The sequence below is a fragment of the Monodelphis domestica genome, chromosome 6, assembly GCF_027887165.1.
Source record: "Monodelphis domestica isolate mMonDom1 chromosome 6, mMonDom1.pri, whole genome shotgun sequence".
Taxonomy (NCBI): domain Eukaryota; kingdom Metazoa; phylum Chordata; class Mammalia; order Didelphimorphia; family Didelphidae; genus Monodelphis; species Monodelphis domestica.
In genome coordinates this window covers 152,561,398-152,582,850 of record NC_077232.1, presented here as the reverse complement: position 1 = coordinate 152,582,850, position 21,453 = coordinate 152,561,398, and the positions used below count along the sequence as shown (strand labels likewise).

General features: G+C 33.2%; 1 protein-coding gene across 2 annotated transcripts in view; it reads left to right on the top strand.

The window, feature by feature from the left end:
• The window catches only part of TECRL (trans-2,3-enoyl-CoA reductase like), a 143,709-nt gene that overhangs the window by 94,776 nt on the left and 27,480 nt on the right, over positions 1-21,453 (top strand). For both annotated transcript variants that reach the window (XM_001368254.5, XM_056802679.1), the window contains one exon: positions 19,260-19,375. In XM_001368254.5, the coding sequence (XP_001368291.2) occupies positions 19,260-19,375 (116 nt within the window). The remainder of the gene's footprint in view (positions 1-19,259; positions 19,376-21,453) is intronic.

The following is a 21,453-nucleotide window of genomic DNA, read 5'->3' as shown; positions in this document are numbered from 1 at the left end:
AAGATTTATCTACAATTTGATTTTTCAGTTTGTAACATCTTCAAAATTATTAGCAAAGTTCAAAACATATTTCAAAACAAGGACACAATTGCTCTTTATATAATTAATTTTAGTTTTTTTCTTTAAACATATAATATTATAAAATGTGATATTATCATAATGTAAATATACTGGGTAATGAGTAAAGAGATGAGTTCTAGTTGGTATTTTATAACCATCATCTTACAATACGACCACAGCTAAATCATTTCTTTTCTCTTGGCCTCAGTGTCCCCATCTGTATAATCAATGCTTTCCACTAGATTCCTAATGTCTCTACTGGTTTCACTATTCCATAACTTAAACAAAATGAAATGGACACATAGAAGTCATAAAAATGACCTGATTTACAAATTAGATCCTATAGGGCTGGAAAAGCCAATATAAACTCAAGGATTTTACATTTTAATGGGAGAAGACAAGAAATAAAAGGTGGTAGGAAAGAGGTGGGCAGCTACCTGACAAACAGGAAATGCAAAAGAAATCCTGACTCTCTTAGAGTTGAATGAGTCTGGGATGGCCTGGGCCCCATCTTATATGCAGGTTTGGAGAGGAGCCATATAACCAGAAGAAAAACGCTTTGGGGCAAAGTTATTTTCAATGTGTGATAAGCAGGAATGCAGGATCCAGGGTGAAGGGCTGTGGCAAAGAAAAGGAAAGCCTAGAGAGGAATGAGGAAAGAATACTTGTCAGCTTTGGAGTTACCATGAAATTAATTTTTAAATTAAATTTGAGGTTGCCAGGATTGAGATTCTTAAAGCTCAATGAGATCTTTAAGAACTCATTGGTCCTTCATTAAACATTTTCTCTGTTTATTTATATATTATATAATAATGCTTATTAATAAATAGAAAATATATATTTATTTTGTCACCATATTATATTAATAATTAATAATAATATTAATAAATATAAAAATAAATCTTTATATATTATATATAATGTTTATATTTATATTATAGATTTATTAAACACTTCCATTTGCATGGGGAATATTAATAAGATTTTCTTCATACTAGCTATATATATGCCTCTACTTTCCCAACTATGACTTGTTCACAATTATTTACTGAAAATACAATAAACTGGTTCATTTTTTCATATTAAAAAAAACTTCAAATATAAGATATTTATGAGACCCTTTCTTCATTTCTTCTCTAAATAAGGCAACATCACATGTTTTTGAGGACCTGTGTTGTCCTTCTTTTCCAGCTATTATTGAACTCCAATTTGACAGTCTTAAAAAGCAGATAAATCTCACAATAAGTGCTGGAATTAAAGCCAGGAAAACTTGAGTTGAAATTTGACCTGAGAAATTTATTGCCTTTGTGAACCTGGACATGTTACCTAAACTTTAATTCTGTTTCCTTATCTCTAAAACTGGGATAATAATAGCTTCTCACTCCCAGAGTTTCTGTGAGGATCAACTGAGATATTTGTAAAGTGACTAGAAAAGTAAAAGTGGCATATTTATGCTATCTATTTTCAGTAATAAAATACAGTACCGCAAAGTGAAAATAAGGCTTCAGACATAGTCTGCTAAGTGTATAATGGGACTCTTACCTCCCTTAATAGCAACATCATTTTTCTATTAACTCAATTTATAATTGTATTCATTAGCTTTATTATCAGCCATATTATATTACTGAACTGTATTGAAATTTCAGTTAATACAGTCCCTAAATCTCTATCATGCAAACTACCATTTAGTCCTGATTTCTTTATGCTAGTCAGTTGAAAAGAAAAAAAAAAGAAATGTAAATTCAATGATTGACATTTATTTCTAATACATTATATCTTGTTAGATTTGGTCAATTAATTTAGCCTTTTAAAAATTTATAGCTCATATTTCTGTCTTTGATGATTTTAGTTATTCCTCTAAACTTATTGTCTCTAACTTCTCTCTATCTACTGAAATACTGCCCAAACTTTCAATATTATATCCTCCTTGTAACCTAGCCTTGATTACCCCATTTTTTTCCCAAACAGGAAGACTAAATATTTATATTTTCCATGTTCCACAATTATTATACTTCCCCCCCATACATTTGTTATTTCTTTAAGGTGATAAAATCCTTAAGGAATTAATCTTGTTTTTCTCTAATGTCCCTTAATACCAAATGCAGATAGAATGTAAAAAGCCCTTAATTAAAAATATGGTGGATATTCAAGTCAACAACAACAACACAAATAGCATGTGTTTATTAAGGGACTAATTTGTGCTGAACTGTGGGATATACAAAACAAAAAGTGAACTTCTCTCCTCTACAAAGTCACATAGATGAACACACAGACGGAATCACACATAGATGCACACATACATGCTCACAGTTTAATGGAGAAGATAATATGCAAAGGATTGGGAGAAGATAGCTCAAGGTATATGGGGATAGACAGTGAAATGGCAGTGCTTACAATGAATCAAATAAGTGGATTTGGTCAAATATAGCAGAAAGGGGCTGGGGTGGAGAGGAGGAGAAGAAGAAGAAGAAAAGAAATATAGGAAGTCTCCTGAAAGATAATGCTGAAATCTTTCCTCTAAATTGTCAGAAATCCAATAATCAGTGATCTCTGGATCAGTAATTCAACAAGCAAAGAATTTACTTTATTATACATTCAATCAAGCCACATACTCCTCTATTTTCCACAAAGATATAGTGAGAAACTTTGTAAAATGCGTTTATAGAATAAAAATGTTACTGAACAACTGGGGAATTTCATCAATTTACCAAATTAGAGAATTCCATTTAAAAAATAAATAAGATTTTTAAAAATATTACAAGACAATCTACCAAGTCCTCTTACATAGTCATTTTTATAGGAATAGTGATCATTGATTTAGAAACAAAAGGGATCTTAGAAGACATTTAGTCCATTTTATAAAAGAACAAACTGAGATCAAGAGTGATCAGCTCAATTTACTGTCACACAAGTGCAGTAAGTAGAATTTATACAGTTGTCTAAATCTAACATCAGGTCCTTTCTAATATAATACAATTCCATCATAAAGAGCTTTAAAATTGCAAAGCATTTTACTGAGATTATTTCATTTAATCTTTATAATACCCCTTTTAAGGTAAGAGCTAAACATACTATCGTTATGATTTAATAGAAAAGAAAACTGAATTTTTTAAAAAAATGTGATTTGCCCTTCAAGATCAAATAAAAGACATTACTAAGACAGAATTTAAACCTTATCTAACTGATTTTAAGTCATCAAACCTCAACTCATACAATGAGAAAAAAAGTTTTTTTTGTTTTTTTTAATGTTAGGTGTCATCTGTTAGGAAGAACTTTGCATTGGGAATCATGGCATGTATGTGTCATTCTATTCTGCCACTAACCTTTATGAATTTTATCAAATCATTTAATATCCATGGCCATTAGTCTCCTAACTATAAACTACAGTGGGACTAGATAATTTCTAAGTGGTTCTTCTTTAGAAAATGTATAATTTGACGTATGCCAAGATAAAGTTAAAATTATATATGATTTTATAGAGGGATACCATAATAAATTTGAGGAGCACAAAATTGTTTACCTGTCAAACCTCTAAATAAAGAAGGCATGACCAAATAAGACATAGAGAATATTACAAGATGTAAAATAAATAACTTTGACTACATTAAAATAAAAAAAAAAGATTTTGCACAAACCAAACTAATGCAAAAAAGATTAAAAAGGAAAAAAAAACAAACTGGGGAAAAATCTATAGCAACTCACTCTCACAAAGGTTTCATTTTTCAAACATATACAGAACTGTCAAATTTATTATAATACAAAATATGTTCCAATTGAAAAAAAATGATCAGAGAATATTATCAGACAATTCTCAAAAGGAAAAAAATAACATTATCTTTAATCATATTAACAAATGCTGCAAATCACTTAATTGGAGAAATTCAAATTAAAAAGACTCTGGGGTAATTCCTGACACCTATTAGACTGACTAATATGACAAAAAGGCAAATTATAAATGTTGAAGGGCATGAAACAACCATTCTGAAAAGCAATCTGCAACCATGCTCAAGGGGGTATAAAACCGCAAATATTCTTTTACCCAGCCATATCACTGCTTGATCTGTATCTCAACGAGATCAAAGATTATAAGGAATCTACTAGTACAAAAATATTTATAGCAGTTTTTTGTGATGGCAAGGAATTGGAAACTGAAGGTATGTCCATCACTTGGGGAATAGATGAACAGATTATGATATATGATTGTCCTGGAATACTATTGTGCCATAAGAAATGATGGACAGCAAAATCACAAACACACACAAAACCTGGAAAGACTCATATAAACGTATGCAAATTTCAATGAGCAAAATCAGGAGAACTTTGTGAACAGTAATTGCAATAATATGGGATCATCATCTATGAGTGAATTAACAATTACCAACAATGGAAAGATACAAGACAACTTCATGACAAACACTATTTACTGCCATAGAAGGAACTGATGAAGACTGAAATATTCTATTTCCTTCATGATTTTTTCCCTAGTATAAGCTATATGTGTCTCTGTGATATTGCCTGCCCTCTTGCTGTGAAGGGAGGCTTGGAAGGAACAGGTAGACATGGATTGCAAGAGGTCTGAAAAATTTATAAAAATTGTATCTACATGTCAGCCTGAAAGAAACATATGATAAAAAAGGAAAGGTGTAACTGTCCCCAGTATTCTGTGTAACTTGGCCTCAGTTTTTTCATTTATAAAATGAGAATTTGATTTGAGATCTCTAGGTCTTTATCATTCTGAAAGTCAACATTTCTGAATATCAAAGGAAACTTAAGATTCACACTTTGTCATTCTATCCAAAAAACTCCATATGCTGAAGAAAAATCAAGAAAAATCATGCTGATGCCAAATTGAGAAAGATTCACTTTGAGATATCCTAAGTTTTCCAAATTAAGGTTTTTTTTTTCATTTCTTACACTGTAAATTCAATTTAATTGGTAGCTGTTTTGGAATGAACTCTATTTCTGGCTTTGTAATATTCTAACTTGTAATCTTTATTATTAGGAAACAGGGGTCCTGATGGATAGCAAAGGTCTTTGTGCTATGAAAGGAAGGTAATGGGAATTAAGAGCAATTGATGAATTATGAGATAGACATTTTAAAACTGGTAAAGACGCAAGGCCAAAATGAAGTAAAGGCATTCTTAACCCATGGACACATGGCCTTAATCAAGGCTTTTGGAAGTATCTTAATTGCACAGTGGATAGAAGAGTGGGTGAAGCATCAGGAAGACCTGGATATGAATCTAAACATAGGCACTTATTAGTGATCTGGACCTATGCAAATTGTTTAGCCTCATTTCCTTCAACTGTAAAATTGTAATAATAGTAATTCCCTTCCAGAGTTTTTATGAGGAAAAAATGAGATACTTGTAAAAGTATTGGACATAATTCCTGGCACATAGTAGCTATGTTCATTTGTAGGTATTCACTTGATGCATAATTATATTCCCTTTCTTATGATTACTACTCCTTTAACCTTACTAGAAATATAGGAAGAAGCTAAAATATCACTGATAAAGTTTCAATGTGATAAAGCAGACAGTGCTAGACTTACAGTCAGGAGAGACTTGGTATAAGTTATGCCTCTGTTCACAGATTAGTTTTGTGAACATGGACCAATACTTTCCTTTCTATAAAGTTCAGTTACTTCATTTCATCTATAAAATGAGGATAATTATTTCTATATATTATTTTCTCACAGTTATTATAAGCAAATGAGATACTACATGTGAAGTATTTATACATATTAATCCCTTATTCATTTTTTTTAAATAGGCACTTATACCTATTGTCACAAGACCTCCCTTTTCTTCTTTCTACTCCATAATATTTCTTTCCTCTTTTCTTTCCCTTTTCCCTTAGCCCAATGTTGCTGGAATGAATCTTGATTCCCTAACCAATCCCTACTTCTTGTCTTTCACATTGTTCTGGGAATAGTCTGTATAGGAAACTTTCATGTTACTACTGGTGCTCCAAAGAAGAAAAGGAGCCTGGGAAAATAAACCCCAACAATAATTCTTGTTTTCCAGAGTTCACGTTGAAGGATAAACACATTAATAAATTTGTGTACCAGTTAATAAAACTAGATAAGACTTGCATCTTTGTAACACTACTTCCTCCTTGTGGTGAGAGACCAGTCCTTCCAACCACTGCCTTGAGATCTGTACATTCTCTTTGACTTAAAATATTACTTGTGATTCGATTCTAGATAAGAATGTATATCCTATTACATCCAAATGAACTCACCTCCCTGACCTCTTTATCTCTGTAACATTTTGGGATTTTGGTACTTAGGATTCCCATTGCTTTAAAACAGTGCTGGTACTAGGTCTTCCCCATCAATATTTCCAATCATGTCTTCTATTGAAGTTTACCTTCACCAACATCTTGTAAAGACCAGCTTAGTCTTGAGTGGCCATATCCCTTGCCTCTGGTCTATTGACCAAGAAGAGGAATTTATCTAACAGTTAATTTAATTAATTTATTTATTATGCATTACTGAATTTATTATTTATTATTTTAAAATTAATTTGAACAATTCTATGGGATTATGGTACAACTATCCCTTCAGGAAATTTCTATCTAAACAGAACAACTTCTTTCTAGGACCCTTGTTTCCAATGACTAATCTCCTATTCTATTTAGCTTCATTGTGTTCCCCCTCTGGCACTTCTCCACTTTATCAGTAAGTGATATTTATTAATTTTGCCAAGGGAATAGTGTTTTAACACTGGCCTACCTCAGAATGAGTTTCCAAGTTCAATGAATTTCCATTGCATAAACATTTGTTCAGCAACTTTTATGTGTTAGATACTGTTCTGAGCACTTGGGGCTACCATTAAGAGAAAAAAGAAAGACAATCCCTGATCTCAAGGAGCTTTCAATCTAAGAAGGGATGACAGCATAAACTAGAGAGTGAGAAAGCAGGTAGGCAGAAAGTAGGCATTAGGAAATACTGAGTGTGGCGGCATGATGATCTGTAGAGACCAAACCAAGCAGATTTGCTGCTGCAAAGTGGAGAGATGCCTAGAAATTTCAGATCCCGTCCCCCATTATGAAGGAAAGCTTTGGGAGGATTTTGGTGGTCCACTCTCCTCGAGAGGAGGGGAAGCTAAGGGAGTTGAGTAAGTGTTAAGTATCCAAAGATGAGTTATCAGGAGGAAGATGAGGTTTCAAGAGATCAGCTTAACCTGCGTGACTTAACTCATTTGGAGTCCTAACAAAGCAGAGTTGCTGATAGAAAGTGGAGAGTTAGCTGATTGGTCTGCAAATGTGTTTCACAAATCAAAATATGAAGAATAAATATCGCTATTATTTTAAAGTGTCCATTTGTAAATTATTTCTGCAATCTTCAGCTTAATATAAAATGATTACCAGGGTAAATAGAGATAATTTCCTGTGTGGGAAGAAGAGAGGTTTGGCATTCACAGATCTGTGGAGGAGTTAAGACTCAAGCCTAATTTTTTCTAACTATAAATATTAAGTGATAAAGAGCAATTTAAGGCTTGTTAATAGGGCGATGGTAGGAATGCAACAGTCTATTGAGATGCATGCTTACACAACCTGGAGGAAACAAGTGATAGATTTCAGCTAACAATTAGGCATCTATACCAATACTCAGGCCAGAAAAAGAGGAGAGCCTGGCATGGAAGTAGGAAGGGGAGATAGATGACTGACTTAAGTATATTGCGGATACTGAATCAAAATGACTTTTCAGCTGACTCTGAGATGTGAGGGAAAAAGGAAGAATCAATGATGAATATGAGTTTGTGAGGGTAGCATGCAAGCACTGTCAATAGAAATAGAAAAATTAGAGGGAAGGGAAGATTTTTCAAACAAGATTGCATTTTGAATGTGAGGGAGGTGTAATCAAATAGCCCAGGTGGCAATTGATCAGGAAAGTAAGAAATCTAGCATACTCGCTCTTTGGAAAGACCAAGTATAAGATCTGGAATTTTGGAATCATTTAAATAAAGGTACTAATTGAAGCCATAGAAGTAAATGAGATCCGCATGGGGTTGGGGGGGCACATTGAGAAGCTATATAAAAGGGGCAAAGACAGAAACTTTGGGTGATAGGAAAATCTTAAGGAACTGGAGGCGGAAGTTAAATAAGAGAAGACTATAGAGGAACAGAGAAATGTGTTAACACACTGTCATAAAAGACTATGAAGTAGACAGCATCAACTATGAAAGGGTGAAATTGTAGACAGTACATTAGTAAAATAGATTTAGACCAATCTCTCACCAAATTTCATAATAAGTTCCAAATGAATATAAGACTTAAATGTAAAAGGTCACATTGCAAATACAATTAAGGAAACTAGAGAGAGTCCTCTTTTAAAACTCTACCTAGGGGAAGAAATATTTAGCATATGTGATTTTGAAGAAGTTTCAAAAGAAAAAATATTGACTAGATAAAATTAAAATGATTTTTGGTCATTTCAGTTAACATGATTACTCAATAAACATTTATCCACTTATTAAATGCATACACTGTGCAAAACTGTAAAAAAAAGACAAAAGAGAGTCAGTTCCTTCCTTTAAGCAGGTTAGAATCTAATTGAGGAGATCAAATGAAAAGAAAACATATACAAAACAAACTATATCTAGGATAAATGGGAAATAATGAACAGAGGGAATACATTAGAATTAAGTTGAAAAAAGCTGCCTGTAAAAGAAAAGATCTTAGTTTATATTTACTGAAAGGTAGGGAAGTCTCTAGCCAATATTGAAGAGGGAGATCATTTCAGCTATGATGGAGAACCAGACAAAATACCCAGAGCTGAGAGATGGAGTGTTTTGTTCTTGGAAGAGGACACCCTGATTTTAAATGTAACCAGCATCCTGGTCTTTTTTTGTAAAGGGTCAGAAACATACCTTTAGGAAATGTATTGCAAACATCAGATTGAAAAATGGAAGGTCTTATTTCCAGTAGCCAGGACCAATTAGGCAAAACATGAGAAGAAAATACACAATTTCCTTCATCATAAGGGAATCAAAGATGCTTTTCAAGGAACATTGAAGCTATGCATTAGCACATGAAGCCTAATTAATTTATAATTATTTTGCTCATGTTTCCATTTTTATTTTCTAAGAGTCTAATGTTCTTCCACCTGCCACTTTTAACTTTGTTCATTCACCAATTTGAAGGTTTCAATTGTTTCTTCATCAGAGAAGTACTTTAATGTTGCTTACAAGGTGGAGGCATTATATTTATATTCATACTTAAGTGATCTATTAATACATTATAGATGAGTACCTTTGAAGGAGTTAAATAAATAAAAACTGATCATGGAAATGAATTAGATTTTAAAAATATGGAAAACATCTTAAAAATAAGAAGCCCTTAAATATTTTAAAAATTCAACTCTCCCAGGATCTATAACTTTAAAGGACTCATATTCTTCATGAAGTTTGTAGGGTTTCATTTTATCAGATGTGACAGTTCCATGTTCTAATACTTTTCTTAAAGAGATTTCTGTGCTAGCCCCCTGTTTATGCTTTTCATTCATTCTTTACTATACTCATGAAATTTTTCTTGCCTGCTTCTCTTTTTTTGCCTCCAGATAGAAAATTTATTATTAAAAATGGTGCACTGTTGAAATTTTATTCTCTACTTCCTCCTCCAATTTGCTATAGATGGCTATTCATTGTATGGGTCATTTACTTTTCATTCTGAATTATGAATATTTTTGTTATAAAACATGTGATGTCAAGAAGCTGTTCCTAAAAGTTCTGCTGACATTTTAGGATGTTTCCCCTCTTTTTGTGTGAAATATAATTGAATATTACATTTATTTAATAAGAAAAAACTCAATAAATTTCTTGATGACATTTTATAGTACTATTATGAATAATACATTTTGATCAAGACACTTTATTCTGCCTATTCTTTCCCTTCTTGAACTATTGGCCCTCACCATTCTGATTTTTAGCGTAACTAGTTCTGAAGCTGTGAGAAGGTTATATTATCTAGGGGAAATACCTGGGCTTCAAAATCAGGATATTCAGGAAGGGATTCGGCATTCACATTTTCTACTAATATTTGACTTTCACATAAGCTCTTTGGCCACTTTCATACTGAGACCATATTGTGGCCATTTTCTTTACTAGCCTTTGAAGTTTGACTTCAGCCTAGAGTTCTAGGATTGCCTATCTCCTATTATATCTTGCCTTTCTTCAATTTTACCCCTGCTTCCAATTCCCAAAGAATCATTCTTTTTAAAATGGTTTTAGGGATGGGAGTATAGAAGAAGCAAAAAAGATACAAAGATTGAAAAAAATGAGAGTGGAACAATAAAATTCTTTTTATGAGAGAGACAGACAGACAGACACTGACAGATAGAGAGACTGGGATAAACAGAACAAAGAGAAAGGTAGAGATAAGAGAATGAACACTAATCAGTCACAAATAACAAAATAGAATGATTGCAATCAACTGCGAGGATTATGTACCAAATTCTCATTAAGGCATTTTTAGGTAACTTACTTCTTTGTGAGAAGCCAATTATTCGTTATTTTATATTTTACTTTTTTTCTGAAGGGAAGAACAATGCCAAGTAGCCTTTTTCCTTTAGTAGTGTCTGCCTGAGGTTTCTCTCTTTCTAAATAACTCTTTGGTTAGCCATTCCTCTGATAAGACAACTCCTTGGGTAGCTAAAGGCCTGATGCTCAGATGCTCATGAAGGGACAGTGAGGTCCAATCCTGTTGAAGTTCCCACAAAGCCCTTAGAAAAGGATGAAAGCCAGAAACAGGATGAGGAAGCCCATCCCAGGTGCCAGGCATAGTTTAGCCTCCAAGAATATTGAGTTTCTATCTTGTAGCCTCCTGGAAGACAGGGAAGGTGAAATGATCCTGTGAACTTCAGCGATACATCTTATAAATGGGTGTACTTGAGGGATTAAGCTCTTAAAAACATCTAGAGTGAAGGGTTGGCAACTGAATTAAAAAGTAATCACAGCCATAAAAAAGGGAGATATATTTGCCTGCTTCAACGTGTACATGTGCATGTGGTGGGGTAGAAACAAAGTCCCTTCATCCTGTATCTCCAAAGGTATACCTGTCACAAAACTTGAGTTCACATACAAAAACACCCATATGCATGTGCATATTTATATATATAAATGCACCTGTATAAATAAGCATTTTCATATCAGTGTATACCCATATGTGTGTGTTGTTCCTCAGGCATTTTCCTGTTGAGTCTCACTCTTCCTTACCCTATTTTGTATTGAGGAGCAAAATATCCTGGAATGGTTTACCATTCTTTTTCCAGCATATTTTACAGATAAAGAAACTAAGGCAGATAGATTTAAGTGACTTACCCAGAGTCACACAGCTGATATGTGTCTGAGGCCGGATTTGAACTTGGGAAGAGGCACAGTCTTGGCTTCAGGCTGAGCACTCTATCTACACACTAGGCCTATAAGCTCCTACTTGACTATATATATTTATTCACATACACACGTTTGCATATATATTTATTTATTAAATATATATGTTATAGATGCATGAATATATCTATATGTTTATGTCTGTATAAACATATACATCCTCTACTTGTTAATGATTTGTATACCAGGTATATTAACATTTTAAACCTTTCTCACCAGACTTAGGAGAGCAATCGAATCTCTTCCTTACTACCCATGGGCTAATGAATAACAAAGAATCATAACTTTTCAGCTGTTCTTTTCTTTGCTCTACCAACCAGTGTTAATTTTTTTGCTACTAAGGTAAAAAGATTTCTTCAAAAGTAAAAGGAGGGAGGGAAGGAAGGAAGGAAGGAAGGAAGGAAGGAAGGAAGGAAGGAAGGAAGGAAGGAAGGAAGGAAGGAAGGAAGGAAGGAAAAAATGAATGAAAGAGGGAAGAAAGGATCAAAAATATTTATTAAACTATATTATGTGCCAAGCATTATTCTGAACACATCAATAGCATTTTAAATAGTTTTTATTTTTCTTGAAAGGCAGAAATTTTATTCCATCAGGCAAATTTAAATAACCTAGAATTTTAACTTTTATCACTGATCATCCATTAAAAAAAATATCAGCAAAACTAAAAGCCTTTAGAAGGAGTTACTTGTTTTTATGGGGTTAGAGAGATGAAAGTCTTGCATCCTCAATTTTATTCCTTGTTATAAGACAAAACAATTGTCATTTACTTTGGTTTGTTTTTCTCCAAAAAATTCTCTACCAACCTCCTCTTCCTTAAAGCAAAATTAATTTAACTTTAAAAGTATAATTCAAACAATATAAAATAAAAAATGGTCATTGAACTATAAAAATAAAATTGAATCCTAGGAAAAAAATAAACAGGTTCCACCAAAGCAGAGGATTTGATCCAATCACAAAGTCAGGTGAATAAGGACTGGTACTATATACTCTATTCTATTTGGAATCAAACAACCAGATCAAACAACAAACCACTTGGAATTATACATGCTTCAGTTTTCGTGCCCCAGGGCATACACAAAACTTTGCACAGGGTGATGATTGGTTTCCCTCCTTACAGCTCATGAAGTCAAATGGTTCCAACATTCCAATGTTATCAAGCAGGAATAGATTGAGTGTGGCTGACATGCTGCCATGGCATAAGGATATTTATGCTTTTTATGGCCTGCAGAGCTGCTTATCCCTCTGTTATTACCCTCTAGATGCAGTGAAACCTACTGATAAGAGAAAAGGGGCTGCTTCATCTTTTAAAGTTGGCCAATGTTCTGACGACAATTCATTAGATGCTTCTACTAATAAGGCCAACTAGAATTTCACTGATTGTTTCTCCCACTCTCTCAGTAATAAGAGCCATGATGACATGGGTTCCAAAACATGAAATAGCCCCCTGACAATACTAGGTGATTATAGTCTAAATTCACTATATGCCACACTTAATTCATTGAGGCGAGAGAAATCAGTTGATTAGAAAAGAGGTATACATTGAAACCTCTGATATTTTATAGGGTTATTGATATCTTCACAATATGTCTGGACAATTTAATGATTATTTCATTTATCTATCTATTCAATAAATATTCATTAATCCTCTGCTGGGTGTGCATCAAACGCTTAGCAGATTCCATTTTCGTAAGGTATTGTCTCTGTTCCCATAGAACTTTGAGCATAATATATGTTTTAAACAGAAGCATAAAACTATAAAGCAATAATTCACTAGAGAGATATAAAAGAAAGTGTTGCATGTGTTTGCAACAAGTTTGGTGAGGGCTCCTCACTTGAATTCCACCTTGTCATACTCATTTTGGACATCTTTGACTTCTCCCCCATGTCGACCATGAACTCATCATTCCAATCACCTTGGAAGATCCAATCAGCCTTGGTCCTAATACCTCATCAGTACTCTCTAACCCTCTGCTTACAGAGTAGAGCTATAAAATCCTCAATCTCGAATTATGGGGGAAAACAGAGAAGATATCTCTTCAGCCATCTCTTCATTTCTCATCCCACTGAACTAATTTTGAACAGTTTTTTTTTTCTTTCATGTCCCTACAGTAGGAAACTTTCCCCAGTTCCTCTCTCTTGTGCCTCACCTGCAAGGGGGAGTGTTAACACACTAAAGCCTGTGGCATCAGTTTAGCAAAGACCCTGGTAACAGTTCCAGGGTGGAAAAGTGTATTTGTGGTCACTCATAAATCATAGATTAGTGGTAAGAGCAGTGCTTACAATGTTTTTTAGATCATATCCTGAAAACTGAAACTTATAGGCCCTCAGAATTAGCCCTGAAAATAGACAAATGAAAAATCTAAAGTTTGGAAAAGTGCTCCCTCCAACCCCAAAACTGAGTTGAACTTTAACACAAGACAAAAGTTAAAAAAAGAGACATGAGATAAAACAAATAAGCAAATAAAAAAATCTCACCATAGAATGTCATTATGGTGACATGGAAGATCAATATATAAACCTATAAGGGGACAATCGTGTCAAAATATCTACATTCAAAATATCAAAGAAAACATATGAATTGGTATCAGAACCAAAATGAATTACTGGAAGACTTAAAGGGCTTTAAAAATCAAATGAAAGGTGTAGAAGAAAAAATAAGAAGAGATTGATGTGATAGATACAAGAGAATCATAAAAAAGTCAAGATCTTGGTAAAGGAGAAAAATGGAGAAAAAAGATTTACAAAAATTCACTGAAGAAAAGAATTTATTATACTACTATATAATCCATTTGGGACACAAATATGGTACTGGTACCTAAATCAACAGGAGCAAAAACAGAGAAAGAAAAGTATAGATCCATTTCCTTAATGAATATCTATACAGCAAACAATATATCATAAAGAATATCTACATCATGAAGAGTAGCATTTTTGCCAGGAATGCAAATTTGATTCAATATTTGGAAAACTATCAGCATAATTAACTATATAAATATCAAAAGAGCAAAAATATGATTAATCAATAGATGCAGAAGAGGCTTTTGACAAAATGTGAAACTTATTTTTATTAAAATATGAGAACAGGAATAAATGGAATTTAAAAAATTGAAGTAGTATTTATTAAGAATCATGAGTAATTGGTGCATTTTGTCTTAGGTCAATAACTTGAGGCAGTGCTTCCCATTTTATCTCTCAATAAAATCATTATATTTAAAATGAAAAAAAAACCCAAACAAATAAACATCTGTAATAGATATAAGCTAGAAGCTTTTCATATGTGACAAGGAAATCACTTTAAAAGACTGATATATATTAATTTAAGGTCGCCAAGGAATTCAGCTATGTAATTCCTAAATGAAAACTCAAGTCAGCAGTCAACCTTTTATGGAGTTTAATTACGAACAGGAGGAAGAAAGGTATTAGAGATAGAGAGAGAGAGGGAGAGAGAAAGGGGAGAGAAGGGAATAGGGCTTAAATACCCCTTCTGTTTAGGCTGGGCCAAAAGGCCCAAGCCCTTAGATAGCTGGGGTAAAGAAAGGAGATCAGTCCCTATTACTCACATGACCAAACTGGAGAAACAGTCTCGGGGGCCTCCACCTCCAGCTTCCTTCAGAGCAAGCTTCTCAGAGCACCTCTCCAACCACTCAGAGCCAAAACTCTCCAACCAACCCCCTTCAGTCCTCAGACCCCTCTATCTTTAAGGAAACCATCCAAGTTCCCTCCTCTCAGTTCTCACATCTACCAATCACTGTCCATGTCTTCCCTGTGCCAATGGTGGCTCTACCTTAACCCAGGACCGCCCAGAGGTCTGTGGCTTTGCACATGTCTGTTGAAGGTCATATTCTCAAATAATTAAATCTTGATCCTTTGCTACAGCCCTTCCTAAATCCTGTTACCCTGAGTAGGGTAGAGATTGGAATAATTAAATTTTGATCTATGCTGCAGCCCTTCCTAAATCCTGTTAGGACTGAATAGGGTGGAGATTGTAATTTCCAAGACCTGGTTCTGTCATTCCAAGTATCTCTATTGTATCAATTCTAAAATCAATCATGACTCAAAGAAATTCCTGTTCTATGCTTAAGCATAGGTCAAAGCCGTTTCCATTGTTCAGCAAAAGGTTTCTGTCCTAAAGTAATCTTAAGAAGGGAGGAGGAGGAACCTCCCATGCCAATGGGGTTCACATTCCAATAGAGTTCCCACTCTCAATAGGAAATTTTTCAACTTTGAAATTTCCCAATAGTGAAATTTCCAACATTTATAAGTCTAATAAATTTTAAGGTTTACACATAGAAGATCAATGATGAGGCAATAAATGAAAATGTGAACATGACCTAGCCCTACCACATTGAAAATTAAAATATTTAAAACTATTACCAAATTGTAATCATCCAAACAAGCTGGTACTAGTTAAGAAATAGTGTTTATCAGGAGCATAAATTGGATATACAGTATACATTGAGTAATTACCATAATGATCTAGCACTTGATAAACACAAAGATCCTAGGTTTGTGGACAAGAACTCACTATATGGAAAACAAAACTAATGGAAAGCAGTTCAGCAGAAATTCAGTACAGACCAACATCAAACACCATATGCCAAAATAAGGCAAAAATGAAGTAATAATTTAGACATAAGGGGTGACCATAAATCAAGAAACAATGAGACAAAATTAAAAGAATGAAAAAATAGGGGAAATTCTGAAATACTTCACTGGGGGAAAAATTGTCCTGGAAAATATATCCAGGAGAGACAATTTAAGAATCATCAAAATGCATGAAAGCTATGATTAAAAAAAGACTTGCAGATCCTATTTTAAGAAATTATAAGGGAAACTTCCCTGATATTCTTGAACAAGGGTAAAATAAAAATTGATAAATCTATCAATCGCCTCCTGAAAAGAGACTCAAATAAAACATCTAAGGACTATTATAGACAAATTTAAAAGAATTAATAAACAGCTCCCAATTGAAGGAAAAAGATCCAGGCCTTAATGGTAAGCATTTACTATTTCAAGAGAAGTGCTGGGAAAACTCAAAAATAGTATGTCAGAAACTAGCCATAGCCCAACACCTCACTCCATATACCAAGGTAAAATCAAAATGGACAACCAAAATTAGAAGCAAAACAACAAATTGGAAAAATTATAGCCAGTATTTCTGACAAAGTTCTCATTTCTCAAATATATATAGAATTTACTCAATTTTATAAAAATACAAATCATTTCCCAATTGATAAATGGCCAGAAGATAGGATATTAAGAAATTAAAACGATTTGTAGTTACTTGAAAAATGTTCCAAATCACTATTGATTAGAGAAAGTAGAGAAATACAAATTAACTCAGAGATGCTACCTTATATCTATCAGATTGGTTAATAAGGCCAAAAGGAAAATAGTTAATATTGGAGAGAATATGGGAAATTTTTGACATTTTTATAATGCTGGTTGGCAGAGCTGTGAACTTTTAACAACATTCTGGAGAGGAATATGGAACCACACCCAATGGGCTATAAAACTATGCATAATCTTTGGTCAAACAACATCACTCCACCAAGAGAATACTGTATACAGAATTGGAAATGTTGTATGATGATCAAATGTGAAGGATTAAATTATTATCAGTAAATTAAGGTCCCAAATATTCTAAAGGGACTCATGATGAAAAATACTATCCAGAGCCAAAGAAGGAACTAACTACTGGAGTCTGATTTCAAATCCAACCATGATATTCTTCACTTTATTTCCTTAATTTTTTATTGTATTTTTGGCATTTGTCTTCTTTCATGACATTAGGGATATGGAAATATGTATTTCATTCATTGGACTCCCTCCATGGAGAAACATGTGGCAAAAATTTGTTAGCAGAGATGCCAAAAAGTAAAACAAAATCTCCAAGCCCAAAAGAAATAGGTCCTCTCCCCATAAAGCCAGACTCTGGTTGGCAACTGAAGGCCACCAGCCTTGTGAGTAGCCTCCTTATATGGCTAGCTATACAGAGGTGGCGTCAGTAATAAAGCGGATATCCAATTCAAGTAAATTGTTCAGTGTCTTGGTGTTATATCTTGATCCCTGTGTCTTGGTCCCTTCAATAGCGAATCATGCCATTGACATAACCTCCACCTTTAGCATAAATGTACTGCATGCCATGATGATTCAGCAGAGGTCAGCATAAAGAAATGTGGGAGAAACTGAAGTATTTGACCCAGTGTCACATCAGAGAAGATGAGCCAGCTAGTGTTGGGGTGAGAAGGCAATATAAGTACAAACTAGTTATAGAGTATGACAGAATTATAGAATATATAAAATACAATATCAAAATAATCAGGGGAATGAAATTTCACATTCACAGACAGATGGAAGTGAATCTGATTGGCAAAACATCAGATAACAATTGACAAAAATTTTTTTCTGCTCATAATTGAAAAAAAAATGTAAAAGTTACACAAAAGGAAGACGTATGAGATTTATTTTCTTTTTCTCCAAAGGGTATAAATGGGTAAAGTGGAGAGAAGATGAAAAGTCAAAATAAGGAAAGACATTCCATTGATTGGAGCTTTCCAAAAGGGAAATGGTCTTCAGGAAACTGATGGCTGGACACTTTTCAACTATATAAAGATTATAGATATAGATATATAGATATAGATATAAATATAGATATAGATATATAAAGATTACTTGTTAATGTATTGGTTGAAATATACAGCTTCAGGAATTTCCTTTAATTCTGATATTCTTTGCATAATATTTAGATTAATTGCATGCAATACAGTGAAAACATAAAATAATATTTAGGTGATCTATGAATAATTAATACTCTTCTTTTTGAGCCTCATTTAAAAGAAGTGATCAATAGGAAATAGAGAACATGTTTTTCACTTTCAAGGGAGAAAAAATAATCCAATAATAAGAAACATTAAGAAGTTTTATCTATTTTAATAAAAGTTTATGTGTTGGTGAAATTTCCAGTCCATCAAGTTCCCACCTCAAATTTTACCTTTGCAAGGAATTTATGTAAATCTAAGGATTATGAAAGCAGATTTTGAATCTTGAGAAGATAGCATAGTGCTTTGTAAATAGTGCATTCTCAATAAATGTTCTTGAATCGAATTATATATTTTATCCTCAGCAGATCCCTGAACTCTTTCAATTCAATTAAAAAGGACACCTATTAAGTGTGTAGTATTTTCAAAATCTCATAGTAAATACCAGTTGCTTTAGGCTGACTTTTGGAAATCAGTTAATTAGTAAAAAATCAAACAAACAACTTTGTTGCTGTAACAATAGTGAGAATTATAGGCAACTGGTTCAAAGAGTTTCCAACCCCCACTTCTATAGAACATTAATATAGTTTAGGTGAAATAGAATCATGGGATCATTGATTAAAACTAGAAGTAACCTAACATATCCTGAGGTCAAACAGATTAAAATGTATTCAGAAAATGTTTTAAAAATATAAAAATATAATACAACACTGATGATGTTAATTTGTAGCTGAACTTTGGGTTCATTTTTGAGTTTGACACCATTTATTACTCTAATTCTTTAATTTTATAAAAGAGATCGAGTCCCCGGTAAGAATAAATGACTCGGGCTAGGTCTGTCCAGGATTAAAATTAGAACCGGGACTTGAATTAAATTCCTCTGAGTAAAATCCCAATATATTTTCTGACTCATTAATTTCTCTCTTTAGTATCATTTCACATTTTTTTACACATACATACATAAACACACACAATATGTAAGGTGAGCTTTAAAAAAATATAACACAAAAAAATACAATCCTTTTTTTTTTTTAATTTCCAGGTTTTTCTGGCTGAATATGCAGGACCTCTGCTAATCTACCTTCTCTTTTACATGCGGCTGACATATATTTATGATGCAAAGGAGAGTACCAGAAGATTGCGCCACCCAGTGGTACAGTAAGTGATATACCAGGGAGGCTGGGAATGATAGGAATTGATTCAATGCCCAAATGTGAAGAACAGTGAATCAGGCATTTATTAAAATATTCTTTCTACATGATGTGAAACACATTGCATATATCTTTCCAATTTTAAAGAAAAAATCATGATCTATCCACAGACTGACGTGAACAATTATAACTTAACTAAAGCCATTTTTAAAGGGAATTCATTCTTTATATTATCTGATATAGATGTAATACTCTTCTTAAAATGAAAATCTTAAAATGGCTGTGATTTATCAAGGAAAGCCTAAAATTAAGAGTGCTGATCCACTACTAGCTAGCTAGACTGATAGATGGTTGTTTATTTAAATACAGTGTTACCTATCTTTAGGTCTCTGGAGGCAAAAGTCCATTGCAAAAATAAAACAGGTAATATTTATTATACTTAGTTTAAGTAAGTCAAGTTTTACAGAAAGAAGTGCATGTAGAAAAATGCGATTAGGAAAATTTGTCAGCATGAAGGGAAATTTCAATATGGTCAATAAACTAAGGAGTAAAACCTTTTCAACCTGGGAATAAGGCACTGTAGTACTGATTAACTGAAAAATATATTCTTAGAGCTGCTTTTCTAGTAGTGACCATTTACCCTGTTCAGTCTTTAAATCATCCATTTTTCTATGTGATTCATGGCATACATATCCTGATGAGAAGACATGTAATTGAGAATTCTATGCATAAAGAATGGGAGAAGGAAGCAAAGCAGACGATTATTGTTTGTTTACTTCAAGGTGAGGTGCAATGATGCACATAGAGATTAAACATGGAATATTTAATAGTATTTATTATTTATTTTTAACAATAAAAAATTAATTCAAAATTCTTTCCCTCTCTCTATTCTTCTCCCACACCGAGAAGGAAAATTTTTCCTTTAAACATGTGAAATCAGGCAAAACACATTTCCCAAATGTAATAAAAAAAGTTTAAATGGAAAATTCATATTTTGATTTGTACTCAGAGTTCATCAGTTCTCATCTAGAGGTGGATAACATTTTTTTCACCATAATTCCTCTGCAATTGTCTTGGATAATTGTCTTGATTAGAACACCCACGTCATTCACAGTTGATCATTATTACAATATTGCTATTGCTATGTACAATGATTTCTTGGTTCTCACTTCACTCGCTATCATTTAATAAAATATTCTCAGGTCTTTCTGCAACCAATCTACTCAACACTCTATGTCACAATCTTATGTCAAAATCTGTTCACCATTTTCTAATTGATGGTCATTCCCTTGATTTCAGATTCTTTGCCATCACAGAAAGAGCTGATATAAATATTTTCTCCTCCCTTTTTCTTAAATCTCTATGAGATACAGGCATAGTGATGGTATTGCTGGCTCAAAGGATATGCTCATTTTGAAAAAAAAAATTTCCCATTCTACATGTTGACACAATTTTCAGGAATCATTTTCTTACATTTTGCATTCTGTGTTCTCTCCAAGAAGATGCTCTCTCTGCAGGATTGCAGATATTATGATATAGTTTGTATTTTACTTAGTTTTACCCTTTGGGCATAGTTCCAAATTGTCCTTCTGAATGGCTGGGCCAATTTACAATTTGCAGTTCTTTCAGTTCCACTTAAATATTTGTAATTTTCCTTTTCTGTCATAATATCCAACCTGATAGATATGAAGTGGTACCTCAGAGCCATTTTAATTTGCATATCTATAATCAATAGAGACTAAATCATTCTATAGAAATATAAATATATTTGATTTCTCCTCTTGATAACTGCATATACACATGCTTTGACCATTTGTCAGTTTCAGAATGTCTCTACTTATAAATTTGACTCAGTTCTCTCTATATATATGAGAAATGACGCTATCCACTTTGAGTGAAAGAAATGATAGATTCTGAATGCAGATCAAAACATACTTTAGAATTATCTTTTTTGCCTTTTCTTCCACTGCTTGTCTAATATGGAAATATACATTATACAACTGCACATGTGTAATCTATTTCATAACATTTCCCTTCTCAAAGAATGCTTTGAAGTGGAAGAGCAGAATTTGAAATTGAATTTTT